General features: G+C 39.1%; 1 protein-coding gene across 2 annotated transcripts in view; it reads left to right on the forward strand.

Moving 5' to 3' along the window:
* CHST9 (carbohydrate sulfotransferase 9) overlaps positions 1-19,422 on the forward strand; it is a 92,435-nt gene that overhangs the window by 721 nt on the left and 72,292 nt on the right. Inside the window, exons 2-4 of one of the 2 annotated variants that reach the window (XM_062632790.1) lie at positions 321-457; positions 5,603-5,662; positions 7,633-7,841. In XM_062632790.1, coding sequence (XP_062488774.1) covers positions 7,742-7,841 — 100 coding nt within the window. In that variant the 5' untranslated portion in view covers positions 321-457; positions 5,603-5,662; positions 7,633-7,741. Of the gene's footprint in view, positions 1-320; positions 458-5,602; positions 5,663-7,632; positions 7,842-19,422 lie in introns of those variants that run through there. The other variant, XM_062632791.1, reaches the window with a different exon arrangement.

Genomic DNA, 19,422 nt, shown 5'->3' on the forward strand with positions numbered 1-19,422 from the left:
GTTTCGGGTAATGCGGAGCCCCCCGCCGCTCTGCAGAGCCACCAACTTTTCTGCTGACTCCTCGACCGCCCCACGCACCGTCATACTGCGGGAATCGGGAATTCGGGGCATGTCTTCACAGTTAAAAAACTCTGTAGTGGTGCCCGTGCGTTTTCAAGCAGTAGAGTGAGTGGCTGGGGCGGGCTGCAAGTCTGTTTGGCATGCTGTTAACAGTTCTGTTCGCTGCAGTCAATAAACAGCATCGTGTAAATTCACCAGTTTAAAAAAAATGCAAGATCCTGCGTTGACACAGTCCTTTTCTTACTCTCCCCTATCATAAGAGGAGGAAGAAAGTCCACCTGCAACCCTGCCAGAAGACTGAGAGCTACCAAGTTGCCTTCCTGTTAGCTCCAACTTCCCAAAATACAGGTGACTTCCGTGGGGACTGCTTGCTGACTTCTAGCAGTGCTGCAGGCAGGTAAGAGCTATGCATGCCAGTCTTTGTCTGCTGAGGTGCATTGGGGTCCCCAGTCCTGACCGGGAGCTGTTACAAAGAATAATAATGATTTTTCCTTTTTTCAAAGCAAGATGTCCTGCAGCTGTAGAATGAAACCCTTGGTATGGAATAGTCTGGTAAACTGGTGAAGTTACAAACCCAGCACTTTAGTGCTGCAGTGTTTTCTCTGTTCTCTTTATATAAGCAAAACTTTTAATGACTGTGATGTGTTAACTTATGTACTCATGGATAGGACAACCCTGCATTTATCTGTTGTTAACACAAGCATACTTTTGTTTGTTTCTTTCTAAAGAATAATTAGTAGAACTTCAGCTTTAAATTAACCCGCAAGTGGCTGAAAGTTGACATGTGGATTAAACTATATAGTCTGAAGTCCAATAGGATTTGTGGTTGAGGAGCAGGACCAGGTAAGTGGTTGTATTTGTGCATGTTCTCAGAAGCAGTGCAGGTGCTATTGACTACTTTCAGTCGCCTAGTATGAGCCCTATAGAAAAATTTAATGGCATCAGAAATTAACATATGCTTCTTTACTAAAATAAACCTTGTTTGCGTCCATTGTTTCATTTAAAGGAGTTTTTTTCCTTTGGAAATATATTGAAAGGATAATGAGGAACTAGTGACTTTAATGGCCAAATCAAATGCAAACCATATTTTCTTTGCCACATTAATAATTCCGTATAACATGTTGTATGCTTTAAAGTGCATTAATAACAAAACATAATTGCTGTAACAACATTGTGGTCTGCAACGTAACAAGGGAGAGTGAAGTAGAAAAATGTTAAATATATGCAACTTGGCTGGGTGGGAAGTTACTTTGATGGTGTTGGTGTTTGGAATTTCCTGACTGCTCTTGAAATTTTAAATTTTTAAGCTCTATTTTTTTAAAGGGGTTTTACTGTCTCAGGATTTTCAGTGGGTGAATGAAGGATGCTCGTTTTGTTTAAACAGTTCTCTCCTTTGACAAGAAATCCCTGCCTATTAATACAAAATACTTAATTATTTTTATCTTATGGAATGCTAACAAAATTCTCTTAACTCGATTTGCGAGGTTGGAAGGTAATAATGTTCCATTACTGCTGGTGATAAAAGTTGTGCAGGCCATATGGTGTCTTCAGTTACATCTTGTCACTTAAAAGCATCTCTTCAGGTGAAGGAACTGCTGAGGTATCAGCAGCACTGATGTACCAATGGGCCTGGATGCTCTGTATCTCCCTCTTTGGCACCAGGTACTGAAACACTGTCTGTCATGGGTTGAGAGAGAAACTTACCACTACATTGCGCTGTCTGTACTCAGTCCTGTTGTACTGAGGCCTGCCAGATTTTTTACCATATCCCTGATCTGCCTCAGTAGATTCCTATGGACAGGAAGGGAAGTTTGGTTTGGTTTTTATTATTTTTATTTCAGCAAATTTTCTCAGCAGCACTGAGTTTGGTTATCTTGATCTGGTTATGCACTTAATTCAAACTTCTGGAAGGACTTTGACTTCACTCAATCATAATACTCAGTGTAACTTGCTAGACAAATTAAATGGCAAATATTGTATGTTTATTCTTAGCAAACAGTGGAATAAACTAGAATGAAGAGCAGCCCTACCTGACAAGAGGAACTGTACAAGCGTTGTCAAGAGCAGGAGGTGTGCCTTGTGTTAGTTGTTGTGAAGCCAGAAAGTTGAGATGTGAACAGTGGAAAGGTGATCCTGGAGGATCACCTATGCATGAATTAGGACAGAAGCTAACAGATGAGAAGTGAGGAAGGAGGGGGAGCATTGAAGTGAGAAGATATCATCTTATTCTGCTGACTTAGCTAAAGTAGTCTGGGCCAGTGTCCAGCAGGACATTCCTTGGTACGAAATTTTCTTGCTGTGATGCTTCAGTGGAAGCATCAGAAAATGTGTTGCTTCTTGAGGTAAGGAAGGAAAGAGGGAAAAGAAGTGTGGGATTGCAGTGTCCTTTTCCTCCTTTTGCTTTCATTAATTAAGTTGCGTCTAAGGAGATGCTGAGAGGGTGGGAATTTGTGGTAACCCACACTAATATGAATGCTTTGACCATTATAAAGAGCATCTGTTTTTTCCCATTAGTATTCTGCTGGCAAAGACATGCATCTTGATCATAATTTTTTTTGCAGGTGAAGGAAAAAGGTGGAGGGGAATTGACAAAAACATTTCTAAATTGTTTGAGGCAATCTAATGTTTTGCTTTTATATGGTTTTGATTTTGTGACTAAGTGGTGGTGTGGGTAACAGTAGCAAGGAAGTCTGAAGTTAGCCAAGCATGCTGCAAAGAGGTGCCATTGGTTTTGTGTGGTCTGGAATATGAAAAAGCCAGTAATGGTACCTGAGTGCTGGAGGTGCCTCTCCTCAGCTACAGGTGTGTTTGCTTGCCAGCAAGAGAAGGGTGGATGATGTACTGAAATTAGGAATCATGCCAAAAGCAGGAGGTGCACTCTTCCCCATTTTTGGGTGTCTGTGCTGCTTCAATTGCTTGTGTTGGCTCTGTTCAGGAATGTGAGTCTTCCAGCTGGACCCAAAACAGAGTTGGAAAAATGCAAGGGTTTTACATTAGAGGAATGTGGATTCCTGAAACTGTTAAATTTGACAATGGCATTAAACAATTTGGCCTCAGAAGTGAATGAATATACACTTATCAAGCTTCTAAATTTTTGGTGCAAAGAGGTCTGTGTTGTCATCTAAGGCATGTAGTGGTTTTGTCTGCCAAATTAACCATTTCTCCATGATAAATAAGGACAATAGATAGTAAACTCCAAAAGGACCTGAAGTTTTGGGGTGTTTGGGTCACTATGACATTTTCTGTGAAGGCTTGAGTTGAAACATGAGACATGAAGGCTTGAGTTGAAGCATTGGGGTCCATACTTCCAAAAGAGATGGGAGGGAAGTCAGGCTAAAGTAAGAATTGAGTTCAGCATGGGTGAGAGGGATACAGCAGTTTCTTAGGCTACATTCGTTTCCCCTTTGCAAGCATCCTATTCAGCAGGATGGTCAAGTTATCACACCGTGGAGCCATGTTGCCCAGAACTGGCGGCAAGGAAAGATTTACAGCTTAACTAGGAATGCTGAACCTATGTCTGGATACAGCTGATCTCTTCTGAAAATACTTAGGTTGAAAGTAATTGCTTGTTGTCTCTTCCTTCACAGCCACAAGAGAGCATTCATCTTGATTAAAGAATATTTGCAGGTATTTCCTCTTTGCCAGGATGCTAGAGAGTGTTATTCATGACCTTTGCTTTTTAATACTGAAGGAGCAAATTTGTCAGTGTTTTGCAGCCATTTTTCAAGTCCTACTAGAAGACTGCTAGACACAGACTTTTCTTAATGTCGCTATCATTTTTTCATATGTGGGTTACAAATCACTACCTTAAATAAACTACTTATTCAAGCTGAAAAGCCTGAAAAAATCTGATAAGGTAGTAGAATAGATTCAGATTTTGGATCGGTTTGATGTATTTAGAGTAACCTGTGCTAAAATAGGTAGTCTTAATTAAAACTGATGCTACTCCTGTTTAAAATTAATCTTAAAACTTGGACAGCACATAAACAAATCATACAGTTTCATATAAATTAAATTTAAATAAAGTAATTGCAAGCAGCATGAAAACTTGATACAAAGATAATTTTAGTGACTGTGATGGTGGAGTAAATTTGCTGTAGGGTGTTTGATAGTTAAAAAGTGCATCTTGAACTGCTGTTGCCTTCTAGGAACTTCTGTCCACACAAAACTGAAACTACCTGTCCTGGGTTCAGCAGTAGCAGTCATTTTTTTCCTTCTTGGTAGCTGGTGCAGTGCTGTGTTTTGACTTTCAGCTTGGGAACAGAGCTGATAACACTGATGTTTTGGTTTGGCCAAGGACTTTGTGAGCCTCATGCTCTGCCAGGGAGGAGGGGAAGCCGGGAGGAAGCAGAGACAGGACACCTGACCCAAACTGACCAAAGAGGTATTCCATACCACAGCACGTCATGCCCAGGAGGTAACTGAGAGTTACCCGCAAGGGTAGACTGCAGGGTTGGAGGAGGTATCGGTTGGTGCTTGGTCAGGCTGGGAGGGTGAGTTATCAGTTGGCTGGCGGTGAGGTGATGTATTCTCTTCCCTTGTTATTTCCTTTATCATTGTTATTATTGGTGGTAGCAGTAGTGATCTGTGTTATACCTTAGTTACTAAGCTGTTCTTATCTCAGCCCGTGGGAGTTGCATTCTTTTCGATTCTCCTCTCTGTCCCTCCAGGGGTAGGGGGAGGGCAAGAAGCGGGGGGAGTGAGTGAACAAGTTGTCTGACTGGGTTTAAACCACGACACTACCCTAGTAGAAGAAATATCTGTTTTCTTACCCACAGATTAAATTTCTTGGAAGTGCTCTTGATTTTACTATGCATCTGATGATGCAGGGCTGATACATGGTGCTGCGTGCAACCATGATGGTGTTTGCGCAAGGTCAGCTGTATATCATGAGCTATAGATACGTGTGATGGCTGGTATAAAGGAAGAGCCATCAGCACTGTTCCTTAAGTAAATCCTTTGTGGGCTTTAGTTTGATTAAACCAGCATTTTCTGACTTCCTGAGGCAGTAAGGTACACATTCCTTCTTCATGGAACAGTTTTTAGCTGAATGTTACATGGCAGATGTGTGAGCCCTCCTGGTGGTGACAAGAGCTGGGCAATAAGGGATAAGGAGAGCAAGTGGCTGGAGAGGGTAGCAGTGCCAGCCTCCACGTGTTGGAAAAGTTCATGGTTCATGGAGATGTGGTGTGAGATACTTTGTTTTCAGCATTATCCACGTGGCCTGAAGAAAGTTTTCTTGCCCACTCAAGGACGCTAGGTCTCAGAAAGGGGGATTGATAATGCAACAGCTTTGTGTAGTCAGAGATGGAAACAAATGATAAAATCACAAAAGTGGGCTTATTTGGAAGAATGCCACTATGCATGGTTTGTGTCTGGATCACTAGCTTTTTTTATTATGAGAAACTTAGGAATCCCAAACAACTTTTCCAAAGGAAACTGATTCCTGCTTTCTAGTACCTCCAGTTTGATTAGTTTCTGGCAAAGATACTCATTCAGACGTCCATGTCTTATTTATTTGGCTTTTTTGTTTCTATTCCAGATGCTGTCAATGTCATTCTACATGAACAACACAGCTTTTGTCTGGGGAAAAACAGAAGAGGTTTGTATTTGTTGGTCCTTTGACTAATGGTTCTTGAAGCATTGCTTATGCTGAGAAGCTTCTGTCTTGTCAGCAAAGTGACTTCTAAAGACATGCAAACAGTGCATTTGCTGCATGACTGAAGTTAGGTGCAAAGACCTAAGTAAACCTTTTGGCATAAAAAAGGAAGACTGCAAGTCCGAGAGTGCTGAGAGCACTGTAGGAGAAGGTGCAAGAGATAACAGCTAGTGAAGACTGGTTTTGCCCAGTCTTCACTGCTTCTTTCCAGTCCTGTGCATCATCACAGTAGCTGCAAACAGGTACATGTATATAACACATAGGTAACGCCGTCTCTGCAGAATCAAGGCAGTAGGAACTAGGTGCAATAAAGCACCTAGCTGTCTTCCTTCCATGTTCCAGATTCAATCCAGATACTTCATGGCCATACAAAAAACTTCAGACAGAACATTTGCATTCTGTTAATGTCTAGCTGTCTTCTACGGAACAATTATGTATAAAAGCATTAATATTTAAACTCTGGTTTACAGTTTTTGCAGGCTAGTGTGTTGCTTTAGAGCAGTGTATAGTCTTAATGGCACAGAACTGGGGAAAAAAAAAACACTTTAAAGCTCTGAATGCAGTTTTGTTGTTCTTGAAATCTTTTGTCTTTTGAGCACAGTTACTTTGTTCATTCAACAGCTATTTTTTAGTGGGAGTTCCTGCTAAGCCTTGTGTGTGTGTGTGTGTGTGTGTGTGTGAAGCACAGCAATTATAGCTGTAACAGTGCTGGGTTCCTTAAAAATACAAACTTACAGAGCATGCAGCGCTTGTACACTTCAGAATAACTCTTAAATGCCTGCATTTTTCTGTTTATTTGGATGCACATGTACTTTAGCTCTGTTAACAGATTTCTCTTGCAAATATTTTTCAGTAAACTGCCTGCCTTTAAAAGCTTGAGTTTTTCTTTGCATTCTTTGAGGGAGTTTACCAGACACATCTATCCAATATGCACTTATAAGGGTTTCCATTTTGTTGAATTTTAATGCTTTTCCTTTTGCTGACCAGGTCAGTTTCAACAGTTGCTTTTCAGCTTCTAGTAACATGTTTCCAGCATTCTGATTCAGGTTAACGAGTTGGCTTTTTTATGACCCACAGTGTTTTCTATGTTCTGTTGTTATAAACTTAATTTTATAGCCTTTTCTCTGGCAGGGGCAGGGCATCAGGCATAATGCTTCCTTTTTCTGAGCCCTCTGCTCTGCAAGAAAGTAATCTTTTTGGTAAAGTTTCACATTCAGTCTCATTTCTGTTGAACTTAGTGGTGAGAATTGGGTTTTTGCAAGTCCTCCAAGTTGCAAAATAGCTGAGTAAAAAGTTGATCCACTCATTTCCCTTCTGCAGCATTACTGATATTATCTTACAATGACATCTGCAAAACTCAACTTGGATTCATGTTTAAGGGTAAATTCAAAGTGTGACTCCCGGAAGCATAGGCTCAACTGATGCCAAGGCACTTGTGAGTGGAATTGCGTTATGGGGGTGACTACAGACATCCTTCCTTGGGCACACAGGGTCATGCAGTCCAGAAGCAGAGGCACTGGGTTGCCCATCACAAGGAACTGGCAGCACCAGAATGCAACCTGGCCACCCAGGATGCCTCCAGCTGCTGCTGTAGCTGCTCAGCTGTGATAGTTGGTGGGCACTGGTTGACTGGTGTGACACCTGGGCATCTCACTGCGGGTGTCACCTCCCTCCATTAACAACAGCAGGCAATGTTTGGTGGTGTGGAGGTGGAATGTTTTCTGCAGCCACCTTGAGAAACACTTGGAACTCATCCAGGGGTAGAAGGAGCATTGAGATTGTGAGCAAAAATCTAAGCATTGAAAACAATAGCTTGTAAAAGTTCCAGTTTGTATATAGTATGCTGTTTGCACAGTCTCTGATGAAGAATAAAAAATGTAACACAAGAACTAGCTCCATCTCTTGTTTTCCAGCTTGGTGTGTCAGGGGAAGATGCTGAAGAAGATGCAGGCATGCTGAAGATTTCAGGGAAGTGAGCCATGTGTCCCTCTGAAAGCTGAAAAGCAGCTCCCTGCTAGGGTCATGAACCTAAGACAAGTTTTTGTGTCTGTACTGATGTTTGGAGTAGCTGGTCTACTCCTCTTCATGTATCTGCAAGTTTGGATTGAAGAGCAACATACAGGTACAGTAGACTTTCTCGCTTTCTCTTTCTTTTTTTTTTTTTTGATGTAGTTGTGTCCTTTATTTAAAAGATTACTGTAATGTCTGTTGAATACATGTGGGTAGTTGGGGGATTCCCCCCATTTGGCAGTAGAATGGCACTGAAAACAGACTTGTTTTAATTGCTGCGCTTCATAAGCATTAAGAGACTTCTTGAGTCACATAAGATGCCCCCAGCTACCGGATTGTATTGTATCAGCTTCTTTTGCAAAAGCAAGTGATGCAAAAGCATACTGTGTATGTGTGATGCCAAGCAAGTCCAGTTTAGAAATAATTCTGTATGGTGATTTTCTGTGGGTCTTGTACATTTATTGTGGCAAAGCAATCCTTTGAGAATTACTGCTATGTCTTGTAGACAAAAGCGGTCTTTACAGCAACAATGCTCATGTGGAATCATCCTATCCCATTTTTTCTGTTATTTGAGACAGAGTTAGATACTTAACTTACAAGACTTTTTTTATATATAGCAGCAGAGTCATATTGCAACTTCCGGTAAATCCGTGCTAGCACTCGGAATTAGGCTTCCGAGTTGAATTTCTGTTATTCCCCGTTTACCGTATTTTAGTTTGCACCACAGCTTGATCTGATTCCTTTATGGATGAAACTAAACTATGCTATTTATCTCAGCCTCTAGCAGATTGTTAGTTCACAGGGTCAGCCTAAAGTTAGTCTGAAGTAACCCCCCTGGAAATGTGAGTAGGATGGTTGTCAGTAAGGTCCTTAACACCCATTGTTTTGCTCTGCAGGTCTACTTAGTTTGTGCCATGTTTCTTGATGTCATGTCTTATCCTTGATTTTAGTTGCATACTATTTTTTGTTTTGGGGTTGTTAGGTTTGGCTTTTTGTTTGTTTGTTTCTTGTTTGTTCATTTTCTCACATTAACAATCCAGAATATTCCCAGCTTGTTAAGAAGTCCTGACATTTATGTCCTATCATCTCTTGCTCAGCTTCCATGTCCTCTGTAAAGCTCTGTAGTATGCTGATACCATTGTGAAGAAATACATCTCTAAAACTACATTAGTCTTCTGGCTTTATTGATCCATGCTTTTTTTCTATATGAGCTGCTAGGCTCCAGGATGTTTTAGAGAGCAGTGGTGAGGCGGAGAACCTAGTGCATCACTCTTGCAATTGTTTGACAATGACCTTGAGGTTTTTTTTCAACTAAACTGCAATGATCACAACATTAATTTCAGATTGTTAATGTCTGTGGGCTGGTCCAAGATATTTGCAATCTTGTGTTTTGTTAACGTATGTTAATTTTGTTAATCTGTTAAAAGAGGTAGCACAGACTCCCCTGGGAAAGGTTCTCTTGTAATCAGCTGTTGACACCAGGGTGCTGGCAGAAACAGAGCCTGCTGCTGTGGGGGGGAGGCTTCCTTGAAAATCTCTGCTCTTGTCAGGAATGTAAAGGGCAGATAACCTTGCTTTCAAGGTAGTTCAGGAATGTAGATGATAACTGTAGATTATTGATTTATTTACTTGCTGACATTCTTCACATTCCTTGCATCTTTTCTTGGGCTGCAATTAACCTTTTTTTCCTTGAAGTCCTCCTTGTTCCTATTTCTCACTGTTTTTTCCTTTCTTTTTGTCTGTATCTATCTACCATTAAAAAGAAACAGGAAAAAATATACAATAAAAGGGGAGTTAGAACACAGAGTATTCTTTTGGGCAACCAGATGCTTTCTTTGGGGTTTTCTTTGATGTATTGCCATAATCTTCAGGAGAGAGGCTTCTCCTTGTACACATAAGTCATTTCCATGTGAAAACATTTCTGTAATAAAACAGAAACCTTTGGAGAACAACAGAATGGTTAGAGAGCTTAAAGTGTGGCTGCAATTTTGAGTGCCCTTTTATCCTACTGGACTGCTGCTGGGACTGCACTTCAGCAAGATCCGAAAAGAAGAATTTTGGCATTGTCTACAGTTGCTAAGTCCTTCATGCCAGAAAGATCATGGTGAAAAATCAGTCTTTGGTGTCTGCTCTTGCCTCTTCTTCCAATTTACCATGAAGAGAACCATTCTTTTTTATTTCAAACACCTGTATCTCCTCTAAACCTTCTGCATCTCAGTTCTCTAATGTTGCCCCCTGTATGCTGCTTAAGAGCTGATATGAAATAAAACATATTTGCATATTCACAATATACGTTCAGTTATGGGCATTTTGCAATTTTTATGTTTTTTTCCCCTCTTCTGCTGTGTTTTTCATATTGCCGTGTATTGTGCACTGTGGCTTTTTTGGGATGAGCTGTGTCTAGAAAATCCCAAATTGACAAGTATCATTACAAGGATTTTATGTGTTCCTTTAATCGTATCACTAGTCACACAGCTGTAAGACAGCGAGATTTAATCTGCAAGTGGCTGAGCATGTGATTTGATGTTCTATTAAGAAATGGAAACTGTGCCTCATGCTTCTCAACTGCCATGCTATGAGCCTGTAGAGACAAGTGTGTGTTGTAGGCAGAACTATTTTTATCTTCCACAGTGCCCTGCTCAAGACTTACAGCATTCATGTTTGTATTTAGTTGCAGAAGGATGGAAAGTTGGATGTGTTTGAGTTCAGGAAAGTATCTGTTCTGCATGAGTGAGGTGCTGCTGTTTGCCATGCATTCTTCTGAATATCTGACTTGGAGCCTTTATAAATCCAGAAGAGAGAGTACATTTTATTTGGCTGTTGTTTGTAATGTTCATATTTCTCAGGCTTTCCTAGCTGTGGTGTGAATGATTCCGAGTCAGATGTAGATATTGTAGGGAATTGGAAAATTGTATGGTAATTTACAATTTCCTCATTAGAGTTTGTCCTACTATATTAAAGTCAGGCTACTGCTTTCACATTCACCGTTCTCATTGCTACCTTTTCTCTTTCTAGCTTTTCATAATTTTTCCCACTAGACCTAATGCCACTTTTTTTTTCATAGTTGGATTCCTTTCTCTATGTCTCTTCTTTCTACTTGCTCTTCATACCTCTAAGATCCTAACTTTTGATTTGATTCCCCCATTTGCCTTATTTTCTTCTAGACTTTATTTTATCTAAGCGTGTTTTTTTTCCTCATTTACTATTGCTAACTACTTCCCTCATCATTCAAATTATCCAGCCCAGGAACACCTTCCCTAATCTTTCATCCTGTCTGTGTACTTCAGATGCACCTGCAGGCTCAGCAGCTGTATTCGCCTTTCAGCACAGCCACGTCTTTTGCTCCCTCCCACTGTGCTTGGGCTCTTCAGATTATTTCTAATCACGTTCATAATCCCTATAAATTAAAAAAAGAGAAAAATCTTTCATTTTACAGGTGTCTAAGAAACAGATGGTATCTACACAGTGGTCCTCTCTGATGGCTTTTCAGAGACATTAGCAGACTGAGAGAACAGGCGAGTTTCTTGGTTTGGCTCTGTGCACAGAGTTTATGAAGATAGGGTGATTTATCCTTACCCAGATGTAGAAAAACCCTTCTTTGAGTGTCTTCAATTCACCTCAGTGGAGCAGTGTGGAACAGGCTTGTCAAGAAGAGTCCAGCATGAGTGTCAACACATACAGACTTCATCTGTCTGAAAAATTCATTGACATAATCGCTGATAATGCAATATATATGAAGAACTTCAGGTTCTGCATATATAAATAAATTCACTTCTTACATATAAACACATATACATAGATAAAGCCTGATGTGAATTCACCTAAATCTCAAAGCTTTACTTGACAGTCTTCCGTATGATCTTGCATTCTTCAGTGAAAGTATCAGATATTGCTGCACTGATTAGAAAGCAATTACTATTTATTGCATGCTTAGTAATTTCCAGCACTGTTAATCTTACACAGGGGAAGCAAACTGCTGGGTCTTCCAGAACTGATGTGAAGTTTTATACCATGAATCACCTGAATTAGGGGGGTGTGAGGTACAAGGGACACTTGCATTTTAATCCTGCTGTGTTATAGATGTGAAATTGATTTTAAGTTAGGGATTCTGATTTTGTACTTTAAAACTTTTTTATGTGTTGTCTGATGTGATTTAGTGTGACTGATTACTACAAAATAATCTGTAAAATCTTTGCTGTCCGTGTGGGTTGATTTTTATTTAAACCTTGGCTGAGTGGAGCTACATGAATGTGGCTTAAAGTTCATACATAATGCATTGCAAAGGCAACTGTTTACACAGAAGTCATAGTTTTCCTAGGCAGTCTTCAGTAAAGACATTAAACTAACATATTTGTAGAAACCAGGTTTGTAAGTAAAGGAAAAAAGGATACTGCTCAATAGTAATTAATAGTCATGAATAATTTAGTTCTTTTAGTAACCTTGAAATATTTCTGTTGTCAAAGTCTGTGTAGTTTATGGGAGGCTTCTCTGCTGGAGAATGCTAATATGCAGGCATATCTTCCTGGTTTGCAATGTCCAGCTACTAATGAGGCTGTTCTAATGAGGCTTTACCCTTCTGGTTCAGAATATGCTGTCTTCTGTGTCAAAAAGTGTTTTTGTTTCTTTGCTTTTTTAGAAAGGTGCCTCCTTAATGGGATTGAACAACCAACAAACAAAAAAAAAACAACAAAAAAGGAGGATTCAGTAGGATCAGTAAATGCTGCTTGGTGAGCAGTTATAGAGTTGTTGGAAGTCCCAGAAATACTAGGTGAATTTCACCATATAATGAGTTTCCTTCCCCCTCTCTCCACCTCCCACCTTTAAGCTGTAGCGAGAGAACAATTGTCTGCGTTAAAAAAACTCTATTAAGAAACAGGTAGATATTGATACTTTGTCAAACCATAATGATCTAAAAACGTAAATAAAACCCAAATATAAGAAATCACGGTTTTCAGAGCTAGTGATTGTAGAGTCTCGCACCATCTTCAGCAGCTGCAAAACCCAGAAGCTTTAAGGAAAATAATTTAAATTTTCATACTGGTGCATATAACACGTAAGACTGTACTTTTCTGTTTGTGAGGATGTTCTTCCTAGATCTGTCTGTTTAGCAGCCCTCAATCTTGCATCTCCTTCACTTTTATCATTCCTGCAGCTAAATTGTATCTAATTTTAGAAATCCTTCTTTTTTAAAAGAAATTCTTGCCATGCTGGGTTTTTTGAGGGCATTGAGGAAGAGCATGTTTAAATTGGTGGTATGTTTTAATCATTCGGTATTTAGCTTCTGTGTTGTAGCGGTATTTAAAAAAAAAGAAAACTTAATGGGATGAGTTTTCTGTGGCTCCTCTCAGCTATAGATTCAGTAACATGTTTCTGCAGAAGAATGTGACATTTTACTTGTTATTGTGTATAAGCTTTTGACAACCCACTCAACCTTGTTCATATCTGGACCACAGAGATCTACTTCTAGAAAAGTGTAGCACATACCTTAATTATACTGGGGACACCTAAACATACTTTTTCTTCCCTATTTTCAAAATACGAATTTGAAAAAGAGGCTACTATAATTTTATTATATCTATAGGTAATGTAACTGATCTCACTTTAGAATTTGTATTGTAACTGCTGCTGGAGGGTTTTGGGGCTCGGTATTGGAACACTTACATAGTGGGGTGCCCTCTTCCCTCAGAAGGTTGGGTGTCAGTCATGCTGTCTTCAAAATGCTGGTTTGAGTTGGATATGAAACATGTGTTTTCCAGTTATTCAGATCCTTGGAGCAGAGCATCTATATGACATTTGTAAATGCAATTTTACATGGAGCTTTTAGCAATCATTCTATTTTGCAGCTATGCTTTGTTTTACATGGTATATGTTATGCAATTTCTGTTTGATTTCTAGCAGATGTGCTGTCAATGAGCAGTCAATTTTCAGTTATTGTCCCACCAGTGTTGTTGCTTTTAATAACTTTCAGTTCATAGCACCTCTTCAGTTCCAGAAAGTCCTTCTCTTAGAAGCTGATCATTCAGGCAATGAAGCCCTGCAGTCTTGTCTCTTCAGTGTGCTGATTGTACGATGCAGTACCATTTAAGAAATATATATAGCTTTACACAGGAAGACTACCATAGAGGAAATTTTCACCTGGCAGGTCACTTAGAAGTAATGGTAGAAAAACTGAGGTGAAAGTTTCTCTGCTCCTGACTTGTTCCATTTTCCTTAAGTGTACAGCACGTTTTTAGAATAGCAAGTGGTTGCTGCTGGAGTACATTTAAGGCTGCTTACCTCTGTATCTGATGTTGAACTACTTTGATATGTTGCTTGATTACAAACAGTCCTGTTAGAGCATGTGATTTGGTCTCTGCCAAAAACCTTTGGCTTCTCAACTAGAATTAAATTAGAAATTCTGGTATTTGTTTTTAGTGTGAGTAAATGCATATATGGATGCATGCATGCTTACTTTTAGTATCCTCTTTATTTCCCTTCTTTGTGTGGGAGTAGGGACTGCTGGTGTTAGAAATATTTTGAAGAGAAATCTCATGGCTGTCAGGTATTTGGATACATAAAGATCAGTTTATATGGAAGAAATGTTTTAGTGTTCAGCCTTAAGAGCCTTTGGTTCTGTCATTTTACTTCCATTTTACTCATTTGGTGTTACTATAAACAGGTTATTGCTATAAATTAGGGATAATTCTTGATCATCTTTCAACATCTGTGAAATAAACACTTCAAGAGGCTGACAGGTTACAAGTAATGGGAGCCATTTCAGTATACAAGGGATTAATGTCCTACAAATGACATGTATGATTTAGCTGAAAAAAATGTGATGTACATCTCAGAGAAAAAGGTTCAGGGAGGAAAAAAGTATTGAAGATTTCCTTAGGAAAAAAAATCAGTTGTTTATTTTTTCCTGTTTTTTTTTTTGAGGTTTTTTGTTTGCTTGCTTTTATTTTTAATTTAAAGGTAAACATTATTGCGTGGCAGTATGGAGATTGGCTGGCTTTCAAGTTTGGGTTTCTGCTGCCTCAACTATCTCGTGGTTTTTTGGGGGGGTGTATTTATGTTAATGGCATATTCAAAGAAAAAGAATGTTTCTGCATTTTTACAGTATTTCTGTGGAAGGCATTTCATGACTGCCAGTTTGAAACTGGGAAGATTCATGTCACATCAGCATATAGTGTTTGCCTTCCCAACTTTGAGCCTGGTGACTGTATCTGTAGGACTGAATGTTAACTGCCTTCAGTCACAAAGGAGAATCTGTTGAGTATTATCAAATGCTGTGTTTAAACAACAACAACAAAAAGCACCTAAGAAACATTCCAAAGTTTGTTCACATCTATCCAAAGTCGGGGTGAATCACTGAGTCAGCTTAAAGGCTCTTCTTTTGGTAAAACTGTAAATATTCATTACTCAAGAAAAACTGCAAGATATGCTGTATTTTAAGCATTGCCCTGTATAAAGATAAAACTGTTCCCAGGCATGTATGAGCTGCACTTGATATAAAATGATGGGGAATAAAATAGCACACATTCCATTTGCTTTGGATTTTGATTGGTTTGATCTTGATTTAGCTAAGATGTGCAGCAGCATCCTGTGCTGCCTGGAAAGCCTTAGTTGGCAGCAAGTGGTAACAGTATTTTGCAACCTATAAAATATTATTCCCTACAGTAATTCTTCAGGAACTCCCACGCTTTCTAGTCCCACTCATATCCACGAAAAATGGTTATTTCCTTACTACATTGAGAGCCTCCCCACAGTAACAGCATCCAGCACCATCACTGACCTCTATTAAACCCGTGTGATACCTGCTAGCAAATACAATTTGTTCCTCACAGCTTTGTTGTTTCAAATGATTTTGTTTATATTATAACCATGAAGCTTTCTGTTATGCAGTTCCTGGCAGAAATTCACAGGGCATAGCTCTAGCAAAATATGTCTGAGTAGGCACAGTTTTTGTCTCTTAATCCTCTGGCTTCTTAGCAGCTATGCTTACCACCATCTACAAGGGATGAAAACATGAGTTATCAAAATGTCTGAGCAATGATAAAAATCTCCTTTGGTTTTTTTTTTTTTTTTTGAGGTGACTAAGAATGCTAAGCAAAGAAAATTCAAGTCTTCACATCACCTATTTAATAATAATTTTCCTGTTTCCAGTTCCATTTTAATCTAAAAACAAAAGTAAGACATGGTCAAAGCTAGCCTTTTCCAAACTAATACTTTCGGTTTGGTTTGGTTTGGGGATTTTTGTTGGCTCAAGGATGCTGCAGTGCTGAAGCTCCTGTAATGGCAGGAGCAGGATATGGGGTAACTGGTGTGAGGCAGTGGTTGTAAGGAGTTCAGTTCACGTGCAAAAACCTGCTGTGAGCCAAACAGACAATGGGATGGAAAACCTTCAGAAAGTTGTTGGCATTGAAGAATTGAGTTTCTTGAGAAACAGACATCACAAGGCAATACTTGTCTCCTGGCAGAGAATTTCATTGCCCTCAAATGTAATGAATGATGGCCTAATAGCCACAGTATTTGACATGCACCTCGGGGTATGTCTTCTGCGTGTCATGGACACTGGGTAACATCCAGAAAAGTAACTGAAGATCAGCAGCCTAAGGTTAAGAATAATCAGAATCAATATTAAATTTCACTGTGAGCGAATGCCAGGTGAAAGAAGATATGTTAACTGATTTTTATATTTAATGTGATTGGAATGGAGCAGGTCATTTCAGTACCAATTATGATTTAGCCATAGAAGAACTTGCCCAGCTGTATGTACGTGTGTAAGAGCATAGATGGAGGAAGAAGCTGTTAAAGGTTTATAATACTTTCTGCTACAGATATATTATAATCTAGGCTTAACACAAGCATGCAGTTAGAAACAGCTCAAGTGAACTTGGGGTTTCTTAGAGTCATGCAGTACCCTAGGTGTGGGAATATTGCCTCTTGGTTAAGAGAAAAGAGGGTTTGGGGAATTTTGGTTTTGATTATGATCAACTAGGGAGATGTGGTACGTGAGTTCTGGTAGCTGCAGCTGGAAGCACTCAGTTGTATTAAATAGAAACAGGGAAAATAGCAGTGCCTGATGCTTCACCATTCATCCACAAAATAGCTCTGTTAAGGGAAGAAAATATGTCCAATAGGAAATAATAAGTGTAGTAAACACTGCTTACAAAGGCTTTTCTCTCTGACTTTTGATCATACTTGATATTCTCGCTTTAACTTTTGAAAAGAGCAGACGCAGTTGTTACTGCGTTGCTGACAAAACCTCGTACTTTTTCTGTTGTTCAGAGGTGTATGCCCTGAGAAGTTACTTTGACTTTCATAACCATACTGTGTTTTCAGATAATGGTATAGATAGGAGATAATGTTATGTTTAAAAAGAAAAGAATGTTCCTGCTCTCATGTAGGATGGTTCCCAAACACACATATGTGCAAGTCTTAATGTGAGCATGTCTTGCTTGCTTGCTTTGGGATGGGAGCCCTGGATATCCAGTTACACCTATTTGCGGTGATGTTCAAACAATGTTTTCCCTGCATAGCTGTGAGTTGCGGCATGATTCCCACTGTTTTGGTTTGCTTTTAAAGCTGTCTGCTGTGGCCGTTGTTGGCAGCATTCCAGTGGGAATGAAAATAGAGTGGCATGCACACTATGCAAACTTTGTGGGAGGTTCAGCTACTCCACTGTGCTCCACTGAAGGGGCCACAACATCAAGTTCATGCTCATGAGGGACACAGACTGTGCAAAAAAGCTGTCATTGATGGGGATTGTCAGGGGAAAGGCCACCATATATGTCCTTTGTAGAGGGCTTTTCAGGCAATAGTGGAGTAAGAAAAAATGTAGCTCTTTTGGTAAAGGATGGCTACTAGTCATGGAAGCTTTTTGTTCCTTCCACCAAATATCCTTATGCCCTGCTACTTTTCAGATTTATTCTTCCTGACTTTGGACTCGCAACAGTGGCAGCTAAGAGAGAGACTTTAGTTAGCAAAAGGTTAAAATTGGGTCAATAGAATTATACTTTTTGCTCCACTAATCTGTGCAAAATTATGTATTTATTCCTGGAAGAACGTTTAGTGGCCAAATAATGCAATGGAATCTATATTGCAATAATGTTATTGTATTAAAAAAAAAACATACTACAGCATATTAAAGTATTACAGTACACTTTTCAAGTGAAGTATGGCAAGGAAAATTAAGAAAACACAGATGCATTAATTTAATTTTTCTTTTCTATTTTTCTGGCTCTTTCTTGCTCTCATTAAAGATTCATTAATGCACAGTATGCCTTGTCCACTACTGAGAATTAATGGGATGCAATTTGTTGACACAGGTCATCACACTTGAATTCTGTGCAAAATGCGGTCTGTTACTTTAAACATGTTATATGTACATAATTCATTAAATGTCATTGCTTTAAGATGATTCTATAATTATGGTCAAGAACTATGGTACACTTCCGAGGAAGGTCTTCATCTCTGTTGTTGATGTAGGGCCAAAGAATCAAGACTTCTCATAAATTTCATCTTGATTTGTAAGCTATTTAGAAACACTCAAGCTGAGTAACTCCACTGAGCAGTTATTAATAAAGGCGGCAGCAGAAATCTGTTTTCCTTAGAAACTGAAATTTCCACAGGAATATAAGATTCTCAAGATGTCTAGACTATTCTGTCTACTGGCAATCTTCTAAGAGGTCACTGAATACATAAATTACTGACACTGGTGAAGAAATAAATCTGTCATGTTCTGTGATGGGAGGAAAAGAAAAAGGGCAGGCACAATGATAGAGGGACTGGAATTAACTTGGATGTTGTTTTCTCTTTTTTACACTTTTGCTATGGCAGATGCTGAATTATTATGCAATAATAGAATTCATTTGATATGAATAGACTCCTAATCACTAAAGAAATTACTTGTAGGAGCAAAATCATTAGAGTGAGAGCTGGCTGACTGGCCCCTGATTAAATGATATCCAGTGAAGTGACAAAATTTTTAAAATACACATTTTTACAAGAATTATTTGATGATTTTTTTTTTCTTCCTCTCTTATGTTAATGATTTGTTATTGCAGTCTTGGGACTGCTGGCAGAGGAAAAGAGATGATTAAAAAAAAAACCCTCTCAAAAAACCCTGGGTTTTTGCCTGACTTTCAATTTAGTTTCACTGGGTTGTGGGAGGCAACTCAATGTAACTGTGCAATATAAGAAATAATACAGGCATGAGTATTATACTTTCTGGCTTTTTTTTTTTTTTTTTTTGCTTTATCCTCTTACAGATGGCAAAATTAATTTTACCCTACTTCTTTTCTGTTACAATTTTTCACTTCAGTGTGTCCGTGTTGAAGATGAAGAGGCAGATGAGACTGGGCTTATGTAGGCTGAGATAGTTGCAGTGAGGTATAAATACTTCATGATTTATTTAACCTTTGAGCAGAAATTCCTTTCTGGTAAAATTAATCTGCAAATAGCTGTGGTGTGCTATCTCTTAAGTTATGATTGATCAGGCAATATAACAAAACTCTATTGGCATCAGGTTTAGGACTGATGTACATATAAATATAACCCAGATAAAACTGCAGATGCTGTGACTGACAGGTGTATTCAAGGTATTCTAGGAAAGTACAGTCAGTCTTGCCTCTCCTGATATCAAAATATGTATAGTATTGTACAGCTGACATTAGTATGCTGTGAATAAAACATGCTCGAGCCACAGCTGG

Source organism: Pezoporus occidentalis, unplaced genomic scaffold (genome assembly GCF_034315485.1).
Source record: "Pezoporus occidentalis ecotype Australia unplaced genomic scaffold, CSIRO_AGI_Poc_V1 ctg4, whole genome shotgun sequence".
Taxonomy (NCBI): Eukaryota; Metazoa; Chordata; class Aves; order Psittaciformes; family Psittacidae; genus Pezoporus; species Pezoporus occidentalis.